Source organism: Myotis nattereri, assembly GCF_964212035.1.
Source record: "Myotis nattereri genome assembly, chromosome: 12".
NCBI classification, from domain to species: domain Eukaryota; kingdom Metazoa; phylum Chordata; class Mammalia; order Chiroptera; family Vespertilionidae; genus Myotis; species Myotis nattereri.
Window position 1 is genome coordinate 54,104,207 of NC_138087.1, and position 12,819 is coordinate 54,117,025.

At 55.0% G+C, this 12,819-nt stretch overlaps 1 protein-coding gene across 1 annotated transcript in view; it reads right to left on the reverse strand.

The window, feature by feature from the left end:
• The window catches only part of TLN1 (talin 1), a 31,507-nt gene that overhangs the window by 5,700 nt on the left and 12,988 nt on the right, over positions 1–12,819 (reverse strand). Inside the window, exons 18-48 of the mRNA XM_081103548.1 lie at positions 12,421–12,588; positions 11,731–12,025; positions 11,068–11,234; positions 10,144–10,272; positions 9,851–9,967; positions 9,636–9,749; positions 9,302–9,436; positions 9,018–9,146; positions 8,734–8,836; positions 8,371–8,579; positions 7,892–8,011; positions 7,529–7,726; positions 7,222–7,361; positions 6,944–7,037; positions 6,768–6,857; positions 6,534–6,656; positions 5,355–5,498; positions 4,738–4,899; positions 4,358–4,498; positions 4,087–4,268; positions 3,762–3,894; positions 3,456–3,557; positions 3,198–3,368; positions 2,959–3,108; positions 2,747–2,848; positions 2,548–2,667; positions 1,672–1,818; positions 1,389–1,555; positions 1,102–1,285; positions 886–1,011; positions 672–788 (exon numbers count right to left, since the gene is read on the reverse strand). Coding sequence (XP_080959674.1) covers positions 672–788; positions 886–1,011; positions 1,102–1,285; positions 1,389–1,555; positions 1,672–1,818; positions 2,548–2,667; positions 2,747–2,848; positions 2,959–3,108; positions 3,198–3,368; positions 3,456–3,557; positions 3,762–3,894; positions 4,087–4,268; positions 4,358–4,498; positions 4,738–4,899; positions 5,355–5,498; positions 6,534–6,656; positions 6,768–6,857; positions 6,944–7,037; positions 7,222–7,361; positions 7,529–7,726; positions 7,892–8,011; positions 8,371–8,579; positions 8,734–8,836; positions 9,018–9,146; positions 9,302–9,436; positions 9,636–9,749; positions 9,851–9,967; positions 10,144–10,272; positions 11,068–11,234; positions 11,731–12,025; positions 12,421–12,588 — 4,479 coding nt within the window. The remainder of the gene's footprint in view (positions 1–671; positions 789–885; positions 1,012–1,101; positions 1,286–1,388; positions 1,556–1,671; positions 1,819–2,547; positions 2,668–2,746; positions 2,849–2,958; positions 3,109–3,197; positions 3,369–3,455; positions 3,558–3,761; positions 3,895–4,086; positions 4,269–4,357; positions 4,499–4,737; positions 4,900–5,354; positions 5,499–6,533; positions 6,657–6,767; positions 6,858–6,943; positions 7,038–7,221; positions 7,362–7,528; positions 7,727–7,891; positions 8,012–8,370; positions 8,580–8,733; positions 8,837–9,017; positions 9,147–9,301; positions 9,437–9,635; positions 9,750–9,850; positions 9,968–10,143; positions 10,273–11,067; positions 11,235–11,730; positions 12,026–12,420; positions 12,589–12,819) is intronic.

The window sequence follows — 12,819 nt, forward strand, 5'->3', positions numbered from 1 at the left end:
GAGAAGGGTAGTTGGGAGGACTTGGCAATGGCCTGATATGGTGAATAAGGCAGTGAAGTCAAAGATGACTGAAGGACTCTTTATGCCTGGGAGGCTGTTACCACCATCCACAGGAAGGAAGTAGCATGTCAGGAAGGAGAGCTGGCTGGAGGGCACTGCACCCCGGTGCTAATGTCAAACAGGCTGATGAAAATAACTAACCTCAGAATTGGGAGTCAACTTCTTAGAGAACAATAATGAAAGTGGCTGAATTTGCCAAAGAGAAGAGAGGAAGAGGCTCTGTACGATGTGGGGACGGCCCCTTCATTCACTGGGTTGAAGGTGATGCAATGACGACTATAGAAGAGATGTTAGAGGCAAGAGAAAAACTAGTGTCCCGAAAGCCAAAGGAAGAAAGAGTTTTAAAGAGAGGCTTATTGCCACACCCCAAAGCGGCAAGTAGGCCACTGTGACGGGAGGAAGTGGGAGGATGGCGGTGAAGGAAGACAGTTGTAAAATGCTGAGTGAAGAGGTGAGGGGGGGACGACCGAGCGTAGCCCACTTGAGAAGTCTGGTGATGCGCGAGGGGAATGGGTGTGACTGGTTCCATTTCTGTGAATACATGTGCGGTGCAGCTGCAGCCCGCACATCCCGCTCTGACTCGAGGCCCTGCAGCCCCGACGCGTGCTCACCGCCAGTTCCTGCCGTATGTGTTCTGTGGTTGCCTCCAGGGCCCGTGTGCCTTTGGTCGCCTCATCTTCCACAGCTTTCACAGTCTTGAGCAATGATGTCACGTTGGTCACCATCACCTAGGGGTGTCGGAGGAGTGGGGAGGGTCATTTTAAGGAACAGGAGGAGGCACTTGGACCCGTTCCCTCTCCCGCGGCGGTGCTCGTGCTCCCCAACCTTGGCAGAGTTCTTGAGCTGCCACACAGCAGGGTCATCCCCAACTTTGCCGGCTGCAGCCTTTGTGGCGCTGATGAGGTCTCCCAGGGCCTTGGCCACGTCTTTCACGGCGTTGATCAGCACCACCTGTGTGGGAGAGCAGAGGCTCTGGTCTGTGGGAGGAAAAGGGGGAACAGGAAGTGCATCTGACCAGAATTAGGGGCGTTCGGTGGATACCTGGGTCTCGGGGTCCTCGGATCCCAGGCTGGCTGCACCCAGCTTGACCACATCAGCGAGGCGGGTGATGGTGGACACAGAGGACTGGGCGGCCTGTGCCAACTTCTCCTGGCTCCCAGCGGCATTCTGCACCAGGACCTTGGTGTCCTCCACTAGCACCTTTGCGGTCTTCAGAATGCCCTCCCTGAGGGAGGCCCAGCCCAGTCAGCTCTCTTCAGGTCCCTTGCCCTCCAGCCTCTCCAGGCCCCATCGCACCCCGCCTCCCTGAGACCCCATTCCCTCCTCACCGGTGGTCAGCAAAAGTTTCAGCACCCTCGCGATTGAGTGTGCCGGCTGTAGCAAACATGATGGTGGTGTCCAGGTCGGCAATGATGCCGGACACAGCACTGGCCGCTGTGATGCAGGCCTGGGTGCCACGATTCCCGGCTTGGAGTGCAGCCAGCACGTGGGAGACCTAGGGGAGGGTAGTCACACGGTGACTGTGGCAGGTCACTGGGTGCCTGGGAGAAGGCACAGAGGAGAGGGCTGGGAAAGGCGGTGGGGTTGGAGGCCATGGATGAGCACTGTCACCTTTTCTGAGACTTTCCGGGCACACTCTATGAGTTCCTTTTTGGTGTAGGCGTCACTGGGGCTGCACTGCAGGGCGCCTGCCTTGGTGACCAGAGCAGAACAGCCGTGCCCCAGCTCCTGTACCCGGTGCTTGATGTGGGCACCTATCTGTGAGCAGATGGGGAAGGGAGATGGGTTTTACCAGAGGCACAGACATTTCCACTGTGCTTGGAGGAGTCACCAAGTACCTAAGAAAACATGCATCGCAGCACAGACTTTTCCTGTTTCATATCCTTTCAACAGGAGGTCACCTCCTACACATGGATAATAATAGCATGTGGGTACCGGCTGGTGAGGATGGTGTTAAGCAGTGAAGAGGAGAGTGGAGAAGCACTGTATGCGGGGGCATTTGAAATCACAGGGCCATGGTTACAACTTGGCCTATATGTGGTTGTGGAGGGTTTTGGGGTGGGGATTAGGTGTGTCTTGCTGAGATCCAATTACTAGCTTTCTTGGAAAGCCAGGAGCTTAGGGAAGGAAGGGCTTCATGGCCCTGCAACAAAGTAGAACTGAGAAGGGCATACAGACTCGCAGCAGAACAGAGCAGCAGCCACAGGCCCAGAAGCGGGTTGGCAGAGGCCACAGCAGTGGACGGGGAAACCCCACATCCCAGGCTGTCTCCCTCACCCCTGTACCTCCAGGCTCTGAGCCTGTCCCCACACAAAGCTCTGATCGCTCTTCTGTGGAACGGCCCTGAGGGCGTGTTCTCATTCTATGAAGACTAGAGGGAGTTGTGGGTGGGACAGCCACAAAGGCTGACATGATGGGGACAAGGGACATGCCACTGGGGTTCTCTGTGAGGAGCAGGGGGAAGGTCACAGATGCTTCCATGTTTACCTCTTCGTTTTCAGCAGCAACTGCTGCAGGCTTGGCCTGTAAGGCCAGACGTCCATAGTCACTGGTCAGCTGGTTAGCAAGAGGGCCCAGCTCCTCAGGGCTGGTGTTGGACTTGGTTACCTGGTAATGATGGGAAGGGTGAAGTTATGTCCAAACTCAGCTCCCCGAGGGCAGTCCTCTTATACTCTTCCAAACTCACCATCTCTTGAACGGTGACAGCAATGGCTTTGGCTGTCCGCACCATAGTTGTCTGGTAATCCACGAAGGAACCTTCTGGTTCACCCATTGGTCCTTCATCTAGCTGAGGGGGAGAATGAGGGAAGGGGAAAGATCGTCAGGGTCTCTGCCACTGTGCTCAGGAACCCTGGCCCTGGATAGCCTCAGTGCCCACAGGCACCCCAAGACGCTAACCTGGTTGATGGCCTGGCTGATGGAGTCCACCATGCCCCCGACGACCCCAGCAGCACTGGCTGCCTCATTGAGGGTTGTTGTCAGGTCCTCTACAGCCTCTGTCATCATCTGCACAGCCTCCTCCAGGGCTTCCTGGGTGTGAGCTGCTTGCTGTGGGTGAGAGTGAGTGAGTGGAGGGCGGACCTGCTCCTGCTCCTCTAACCACTAACCAGCAGCCCTTCCCTCCCAGACCTCAATACCTTGGGGTTGCCGCCAGCCTCCTTGGCTGTGTACAGCAGCTGCAAGGCAGACTCTGCCAAGGTTTTAGTCTGGTCCAGGAGTGCCATCTGCTGTGGGTGGCTCAGGGTCTTGGAGGCAGCACCCACTGCAGCCAGGGTGAGTGGCTCAAAGTACTGCACCATCTGAGACACCTGAGGCAGGGGTTGGGATGGCGGTCAGCGGGGCCAGGTGCCCTCTTTCACCCTACCCCCGGAACTCCCACGTGTCTCCCCAAATACCTTGTGTCCCAGCTGGGAGGCTTCAGCCCGGGCAGCACTGGCCAGTGGCTCAATAAGGTGGGAGATTTCCTGCACTGCAGTGAGCATCTGAGTGTGCAAGGCCTGCAGAGGAAGTGGACTTGAGCCTGGGACCTGGACTAGGACCCTCTGCTCGCACAGACCCCACGCTTCCTTCCATACCAAGCTAACTCCCCTTGGCATGTTGCAGCCTCTTGATGTCTCTGTGAATCCCCTTCCTGAATCCCTGTCTTCAAGTCTGTCCTCTCTCTTCTCAGACACAACCTTTCACATACCCGCTTCCCTTACCTCCTGAGAGATCCCCTCGCGGGGAGCAAGCTGCTGGCTGACCGCAGCAAGGGAAGCCTGGTCGAGGTCCCGCAGACAGCTGTTCAGAGCTGCGATGGCCGCCTCACACTCCAGCTGCCCTGGAGCCTTGTCCCTACAGACACATCAGAGGCTCTACCACCAAGAATATCCCCTAAAACAAAGCTAGCCTATCTATCCCCGTATCCTCCAAATCCGACAGCAGGTGTCCCCGACACTATCCCATCTAATTGCATCTCAGCACCCACCCCTCCATTCTGCCACAGTGCATGTCCCCCATCACACTGGTTCTCTATCCCCTCAGTACCTCATGCTTGTAATAAGCTTCTTGATGGAGTCCGAGACAGTGCGGGAGTGGCCAGCCAGCACTGACCAGCGGGGAGGGTCCCGGGGATTGACTGCCAGGGCCCGAGCCGTCTGGATCAGTCCCCCAGCGCTCTCCAGCATTGTCTTGGCAGAGATCACAATGGGCTCCATGGCAGCCCGGCCCTGGGAAGAGAGGAGGGAGGTGAGTCTCATGACTCCCAAGGAGATGAGGTGGCAGCTGGCTCATCAGTCCTCCCTTCACGTGGCCTCACCTCAGGGCTGATCTGGGCAGGAATGCTGGCAAACTCAGGGTTGGATGCAAAGGCACTGAGATTGTCCACAGCCTCCAGCAGAGGGGCTGTTGCTGCTTGGCACTGGGCACGGTTCTCGTCCGTGAAGGCCCCATCTAGCGCCTGCAAGTGGGTGACAGAGAGGCCCTCAGGACGGATTGTAGGCAAAGGAGGTGAAGCCCAGGTCTCCCCCCTGGGCTTCAAGGTGTGGGGACAGGCGGGTAATGACCAGTAAGAAGAGGAAAGGGCTTGGGCTCAGGAAGACGGGATTTGGTAAAGGCCTGGGGAATGATGGTGGCGGGACTCAGTGGAGAGAAGACTGGACAGGTCAGGGAAAGGCTGAGAATTCAAACACTGGGAACCTTGATGGTCTTGACAAGATTGGCTGTGCTGTTGGCCACCTCCTTGGCTGACTGGACAAACTGGCGCTTGGCGGTGGGATTGGCGGTACGAGCAGAAGCCAGGCGGCAGCTGTTGCACAGTGCCGAGGTGTGTTTGGCCACAATGGTAGCTGCAGAGAGCACCTGAGGAGACAGACACGTGGAAAAACCATGATGAGGGCAGGAGGGAAGGGTACACTCTCAGGGAGGAGCCACTATAGGTTGGGGGATGAGAATGATACCTTTGGAAATCTAATTAGGAAAGATTTGGGAGACAGAGATTCCCAAAGATGAACAGGGTGTGAGGGAGGGGGAAATAAAAGTCAGGAAGACTAATGGAGAACTTCTAATAGGTCAGTAGGAGAGTAAGTTCGAGCATCTACAGAGTAATTGTGAACTCAGCAGTAACTGAAAGAATGATGAGAAATGTGGCAGGAAAAGACAGTGACCCAAAGAGAAGCTGTGTGGAAGCTGAGAGATGGCTCTCTGCCGTCTCCTTCCCCACACGCCTTGCATCTCCCGTTTCCCCATGGGGCCAGTCCATCCTGGCTCAGTATCCTTTCCCAGACTTGCCCATGGTACCTGTTCCCTTGAGTTACCTGGGCTTGGGTACAGCCAGACTCCCCCAAACTCTGACAGGCCATCTGAATTGCCTGGTTTGCACGGGCAAACTGTGTGGGCTCCACCAGCCCTTGCTGTCCAGCTTGGCTGTTGGGGTCAGAAACACCAACCAGATAAGCAGCCTGGGGAGAGAGAAATTCAGGGTGAGGAATAAAGAATATTCCTCAGGTAGGAATCAAATAGTCACAGTGGGGACAAAGGAGAGTAGGAGTAAGTTTAGTGACCGGGGTTCTATATGAGTAGAAATATTAATAAACAATACAAATTAGGTATTCACAACTTAAGTTATTAAACAATATTAATGAAATGGTTACTAACAAATTAAACCATCACTAAGTTATTAACAAATTAAATTAAAGGTGTGTGTAAACTATAGTGACAGTATAGAAAGCTCCCCAACCCACCCCCTGCATGCAAAGCCTCTTTAAAGACATAGTTCTAAAACTATGGAGGTCATTAGGCTAATTAACATTTACAACTCCTCCAAGCTTCGGAGATTTGGAGAGAGGAAAGGGTGTGATGGTTGCCAAAATTTTTGTATGCTTGGAAAACTATCATAAGGCTTGGTTTGTACTTCAACACATGATAGCTTTGCTTTTTCCTCTTCATGCTCTTCCAGAATAAGTCAAGCCATTTAAAGCAGGCCACCCAACAGAAAAGGGAAGGGGAGCGAGGGGAGATTGAGGGAGCTGGACGGCAGGCCTTTAAGTCAAGATGATGAACTCTCAAGCTAGTATTAAGAATTCATATACAAAGCAAAATATTTTCAGAGCTACCACAGGTTGTTTTATATTTTATAATGTGGAAAAAGGCAAAGTTAAGTGGTAACTCAGATAACTGGAAATTTAGTCATTGGTACTTGAATAAAGTAATAATTATGTGAAAAATTATGGACATATGCTAATTAGTACATACCAAGAAAGCGAGGGCTGGAAAAGGCCCAGTGTTAGACACTGTAATCATAACCCAAAGCACCAGGGTTCGGGGAGGCACTGATCGTAACTGTTGGTGTTCTATGATTACTGACAAATCTCTGTACTCAAGGAGGGATAAAGAACCCGTTTCCACAGAGTCGGCTTGGGAAACGTCACGTGTGTCAGGCTGTGAGGAGGTGGGGTAGGGAAAGCAGGGGCATTCCAGGAGCCACTGAGAATAACCTGTGCAGCTGCCTCGGTGAACCCACAGAGGGCCTTGGAAGCTGTGGCAATGGCCTCTCCGAACTCCGGCAGGTTCCCGTTCTTGGCATTTTGGGAGATGCCAGTCATGGCCTCACCCAGTACCTGAGGAACAGAGGGTGTCAGGGGAGTCAGCTTCTGTCATCAGTGGGGTAGAGCAACCCCTGGGCAGTTTCAATTCCTGCCCTGTCCTCCTGGGTTCCCAGCGGCATTTACCTTTGAGTTCTCCATTACGCTGTCCAGGCAGCCAAAGTAGGACATGTCACTGATGGGCTGGACTGGGTTCTCTAGGAGTTCCCGGACTGTCTGTGTAGGTGGAGAGCCAAGTAAGACACCTCTCTCACTCCAAACCCGGAACACCTTCCTCAACCTCAACCCTGCCAAGTGCCCACCTCCAGTTCGCGCAGGGCATTGTCACACTCCTTCTGGCCCGGCGCCTGCTGGGTGCACATGGTGATGAGCTGGTTGATGCTGTCCGTCACTGCCCTGCGAGGAGCAGAGAGTTCAGTGAATGGGTGCACAGGTCATCATTCCTGGGTCCTATATACATGGGCGTCTCTAGCTATTTCTCTTTTGTATGGAGCCACTTCTAAGCCAGGGACATCTCGTGAAATGCCCCTTTCCCAGTCTCTCCAATGCTCGAGGGCTGGGCTTCCCAGCTCCTGCTTACCGGGCAGCTGCAGCCAGCTGACTCTTGAGGTTGGGGGCAGCCGGGTCTGTGGACAGGGCCTTGGCAGCCAGAAGAAGTTTGCTTGAAGACATGGAGATGCCCTTCAAATTGGACACAACCTGGGCCCGGTCCTCCTGGCTCTGTTGAAGGTGAGGAAGTCAACAGATGGTCTAGTCCTTTCTTACCTGTCTCTAAAAGGTATCTTCTGTCCACACTCAAGTACTGCTAGAGACTGGGGAGGGGAGGGAGCCAGGAGCAGGAAAGGGCTCCCTGGTCACACAGGTGCCTTATCTAACCCTCTTCTTACCGGAGCCTGCCCTGCCATCTCCACGCCAGCTTCCAGGAAGGTGCTGAAGTCCTGTCCAAATCGACCTGAGGCTCGAGCCAGGTCCTGAGGGGTCCCCCGAGAGGCCTGCACCAGTTCTGTGGCTGCCTGATTCAGCCCAGCAGCTGCTTCATTCAGCCGGCTCTGAGCTTCTTGAAATGTCCCAGTGCTGGGAGGAAGCTGCAGGGTCAGAGAGACATCGGATGCAAGAATGCGAGGGAGAACTTGGTAAAGGAGTGCTGGGAGGTGGGCCCAGAGCCTGGGAGCAATGGAAGGGAGTAAGTCTGGGAAGTCAGGCTCAGGGAGAGGCCTGGAGATGAAAGGAGAAGCCCCGAGTCCTCCTACCGAGTCACTGAGGAGTCGCTTGCTGGCATCTCCCACTGCTCTCAGGGCGTTATCCACATCTCGCTGGCCAGGGAGGCAGCTGACACAGCGGTTCAGTGCCTGGGTCACTGCTTTAGCCACCTGAGGCAGGAAGGGGATGAGGTGTCAAAATGGAAACAATTTGGGAGATCCCCTCCTCTCCCATTGGGACACTCTACTGCCTCTGAAAGTGAAAGGAGAAAGGGGGTGTTGTAGCTGAGTGGACTGAAGTTAGGGTATCAAGTAACAGCGATCAACTTCCCCAAACTTGGTGTTTAGCTGTCCCTGCCTCAGCCTAACTGAGGTGTGCTAGGGTGGAGAGAAAGGGTGGGGTCCAGACCTCAGGAGCAGACCTGAGAAGCTGTGCCTTTGTCAGTGCAGATGAGGCTTTGCCCATCAGAGTGGGCCTTCTCATGGGATCTGGGGGTGAGGGAGGAAGTGGCCCCTTCCCAATACCTGACCTGGGCAAGCCGCTGCTGGTTCTCAGGGTCCCCTGGATGGCCAGTTGCCTTTTTTGCCTCCTCAATGAGGCTGCTGGCCTTGTCCAGGACATCACTGGCCGTGTCAAGCACAATGGCCTGCACTGCAGGATCCGATGTCAGGGCAGCTACGCCCCTAGCGGCCTGGGCCAGGGACCGCAGTCCACCTGCCACATCCCGTGCTGCAATACCTGGGAAGCCAGGAGAAGAAGGAAGGGGGGGGGGGGAACCCTTTATTACCAGGCCCTGGTCCCAGTGGTCTCCTCTGCCAGGCCCCATCCCTCATCCAGCTCCTCCTCCCCCGGCCCCCTCACCATATGCCCATTCTGGGCCCTACCCACAGACCTGCATAATTCTCATTGCCCTGGGCAACCTCCCCCAGCAGCTGGGCGATGGCAGAGCTCACTGCTTTGGTGCTGTTGCCCAGGTCCTGGGCACATTTCTCCATCTAGGGATAAAAGGGGAGTCTCAGAGGTGGGAGATCAGATACAAGGGGGACTGGGAAGGGGGCACTTGAGAAGCTACTTGGGGGCAGCCAGCAGGTAAGTGACAGTCTGGGAAGCTCTGGGACATAGGTGGGAAGAAAGACTTCAGGGTTTGAGTAAGAACAAGATCTTGAGCATACTTACTGTCTCCCCAGGTAGGGGTTTAAGCTTGCCGTCTCGAGCAGCTGCCTTCACCTCCTGTAGGTCTCTCTCTAGATTCTGTACCAAACTCAGTGCAGAATCCATCTCCAAAGGCCCACATGCTTCCTGAGCCTACAATGACATGGGGGTTTGGGATGTACGAGGTACCGCTATGTCCCACTGATGATTCAGGTTACGCGATTATTCCTGTTTTAGGTTATTCTGCAGATTCCCCAGTATCCCAGGACTACACCCTCATCTTCCAAAAAGACAGCCAGCTCCCATACCTTCTGGGCAGCGGTGCGGAGCTCAGCCAGTGCGGTGCCAAGGTTTTTAGCGCACTGGCTCAGCTGCATGGCTGAAGCCTGGTCCTGAATTGTGGGCACTGAGGCCTTCGCAGCTGCCACCATCTTCCCACCTGGCTGTAGGGAAATAGGTAGGCAGATTAAGGGCACCATCCTTCCTCTGGGCTTTGTACAAGGACAGATGATAGGACGTGGTGAGCATCTGGGCTGAGTACTGAGACAAAGGCTACAGGCAGAGATTTAAATTGTGGGAGCTATAGGGGACACAGGAGGGTGGGAAGGGTCTGGTCTGAGAGGTGGGGAGAAGATGCCTTGCCTGAAGGAAGCTCTGGCTGGCAGCAATGAGAGCTAGCTGGGCGCTGGGACTGTCAGGCTGGGCTTGGCTCCCTCGGACGCCTTGCACCAGCAGTGGAATCTGCTCTGCCACAGCCTGTAGATGAAAATGTCATGACAGTCACCCCCATCCCCAGGCTGGGGGAAAGTCCCTCTCCTCCCACACTTCCTCCCACCCCATGCTTCCTGGAGTCTCACCTTGCAGCTCTGCACCAGCAGGGGCTGGGGGCCAGCAGAGACCTTGGGGGTGGAGGCTGCATGTTGGGCTGCAGCAATGGTCTGCGTAGCTGAGGCGGCAGCCTGTTTGGCTGCGTGCTGTGAGGAAGGAGTCGTCAGGACAAGCCCTAGGCATTCCCATACCCAGTCCCTGGCCTATCCTGCCCATGCCATCCTCCAAGGAAATATTAAGTGACTCTCTTCACAGGTCCCTCCCAGCTTCAGTCCTCCCACTGCATGCACACAATTGCTCCTGGTTCATTTCCCAGCCTCACCTCGAGGCGCTGCACCAGCTTTTTCTTGATGGCATTCTGTGCAGCTGCATTAGTCGCCATGCGTAGGCCCTCAGCTGCCTCCCGTAGCCGCTGCTGCTGCTCCTCACTGTCAGGGTTGGCAGCTGCTCCCTGAGAGGTGGAGGGAGACAGCCGTCACCCTCAATAAGCTCTGCTCTGACCTCTCCAGAATCAGACTTTTCCTGAAGTCATGATCACCACTGAGAGGAGCCCTCTCGGGCCAGGGGAGGGGAAATCTGAAGTGGGCCCTGGATTCCCTTGGGGATGCTGAAACCCCTTCTTTAGGTGAAACTGTTTCGTTTCCTCTTTGGGGAAGAGATCATATTCTTCCCCCCACTCTACAAAATCCCACTGGCAAATGGGGTGAGCAGCACTCTCTGGGACAAGAATGCAGTTTGGAGCAGGGACCTCGGGAATACCAAAGCAGGGGACCTGATTACTCCTGCAAACTGTGAAACACCTGGAGCCCAGGGGCGGGGAGTCTTCTGGCTTCTTCCTGATGGTCCCCTGCACCCTGTGCCCCGTGTCCTACTGCTTTGTCCCTGCAGTGCTAGCAGCGGAGGCCCTGGGGCTGAGGCCTATGTGCATTCACAGGAGAGACCAGGAAGCACAGGGATCCAGGCAGCAAAGTAGGGAAAAGCAGAAACAGCAGACCTTGGACTCAAAGGAAGAAAAAGGATACAGCTGCCAATCAGGCAGCAAGGACTCTGGGAATCATACTGGCTGGAACCTTGGGCCACCGTCCACCAGCAGCTTAGGGACATATTTACTTCCTAAGAGCTTCTGTATTTGTTCTCTTGTATTTTCTGCTTCACCTGGGTCTCCCCATCAGATGAGGGTGACCGTCTGGACTGGTCTACTTCCCTTGAGGGCCCACCCTGGGAGTCTGCACAGAAGTCTCTGTACCTTGGCAGCCTCCACCATCTTGGCTGTGGCATCAGCCAGGATCTTGGCAGCGCTCAATAGCTTGCGGGAGTTCTCCAGGTCACTCTCCCCTTCGGCATCAGCCTTGATGGCGTTGACCAGGTCGGAGGTAGCTTGGGCCAGGATGCGGGCCTGTCGCACCATCTCACCTGAGGGGACGGCACAATCAGGTGAGGACCCGAGAGGTGACAGGGGTGCAGGACAATGGTGCAGACAACGCAGAGATGAGGCTTTTTGTGACCATAGAGACTGGGGAGAAATTCTTGAGTGATTTACTTGGAGTTATTATTTTCTGGATCTAGGATCTTGGAGAGAAACATATTTCCCAGTGGGCTTCGATGGGAGGGGAAAGTCTTCCATGGGTATTTTCAGCAAATAGGATGAGACACGTTTTGTAAAGGCTTTAGGGAGTGATGGGTGGGGTAAAGTGCCTAATGCCACCTTCCATGTTTTTATATACACTTTCATATATTCTTCAATGCGCCACGGAAGGCAGAGCAGGGGTTCTACTCCTGCTTTACAGACGGGGAACCCAGTCTCCTGTGCTGAGTCCTTAGGGGGAGGTGGCAGGTCTGCAAGGGAATGTCCAATGGGCTCGGCGAACCTCACTGGGCTTCTCTGTCTTCCCAGGAGTAGTGTCCTTACCAGCATCACCCATGGAGCTGAAGATGTTCTCGGTGACAGTCAGGATGGTGTCAGTGGCCTGGTCGTAACGGCCAGCAGGCCCAGCCCCACTCGCATGGGCCCTCACATGCTGCAGCAGGTCATTCAGGGCCTGGGTGACGGCTGTGGCTGCCGCCCCAACCCCCCTCAATAGCTGCCCATCCTCTGTTGCTGCCTGGGAAGCGGACACACAGCCCTCCACAGCTTTGGCTACTAGTCGTCCGGCCTCCACCAGCTGCTCTTGGCAGACAGGTGAGCTGATTGTAGGTGCCACCACCTGTGGGCAAGCTAAATGTCAGAACTGTAGGCAAGGGAAAGGAGTCATGAGGTGGGGTGTTTGTCACTGGGTTGGGTAATGAGACCACGGGAACCAAAGAGATAAAATAAGAGGCTCTTGTGTGGGTGGCAGCACCAGCCTTTGGCATGGGCTAGAGCAGTGGTTCTCAACCTTCTGGCCCTTTAAATACAGTTCCTCATGTTGTGACCCCAACCATAAAATTATTTTCGTTGCTACTTCATAACTGTAATGTTGCTACTGTTATGAATCGTAATGTAAATATCTGATATGCAGGATGGTCTAGGGAGACCCCTGTGAAAGGGTCGTTCGACCACCAAAGGGGTCGTGACCCACAGGTTGAGAACCGCTGGGCTAGAGCAACCTTTGGGACTCACCTTGGTACAGGCCACCAGCTGGGAGGTGGACAGGGCACACTGAGTTGCCGCAGCAATAACCTGGGTCTGAAGACCTGAGTCCTCTGTCCGCTGGGCCACACTCTTGGCCTTGAGGACCAGGGCAGCTGCAGCACTTGCCACGGCCTTGGCTAGTTGCATCAGCACCTCCTGTGAGAGAAAAGCAGTCAGCTTGGCCTGAGATCAGGCTTGGATCCCTGGACCCTTCTCGGAGGCGTAAGCTGGTTCATTATTCCCACTGACTCCAATCACAGGACAGTATGCAGAAGCAACCAGAACCTACCCCAAGCCCCTGCCTTGAGCACCCAGTAGGACAGAACCCACACCGAGAGAAACAGAGCCTACACCCAAGGGAGAAATGTGCGAGGCGGATACACTCGG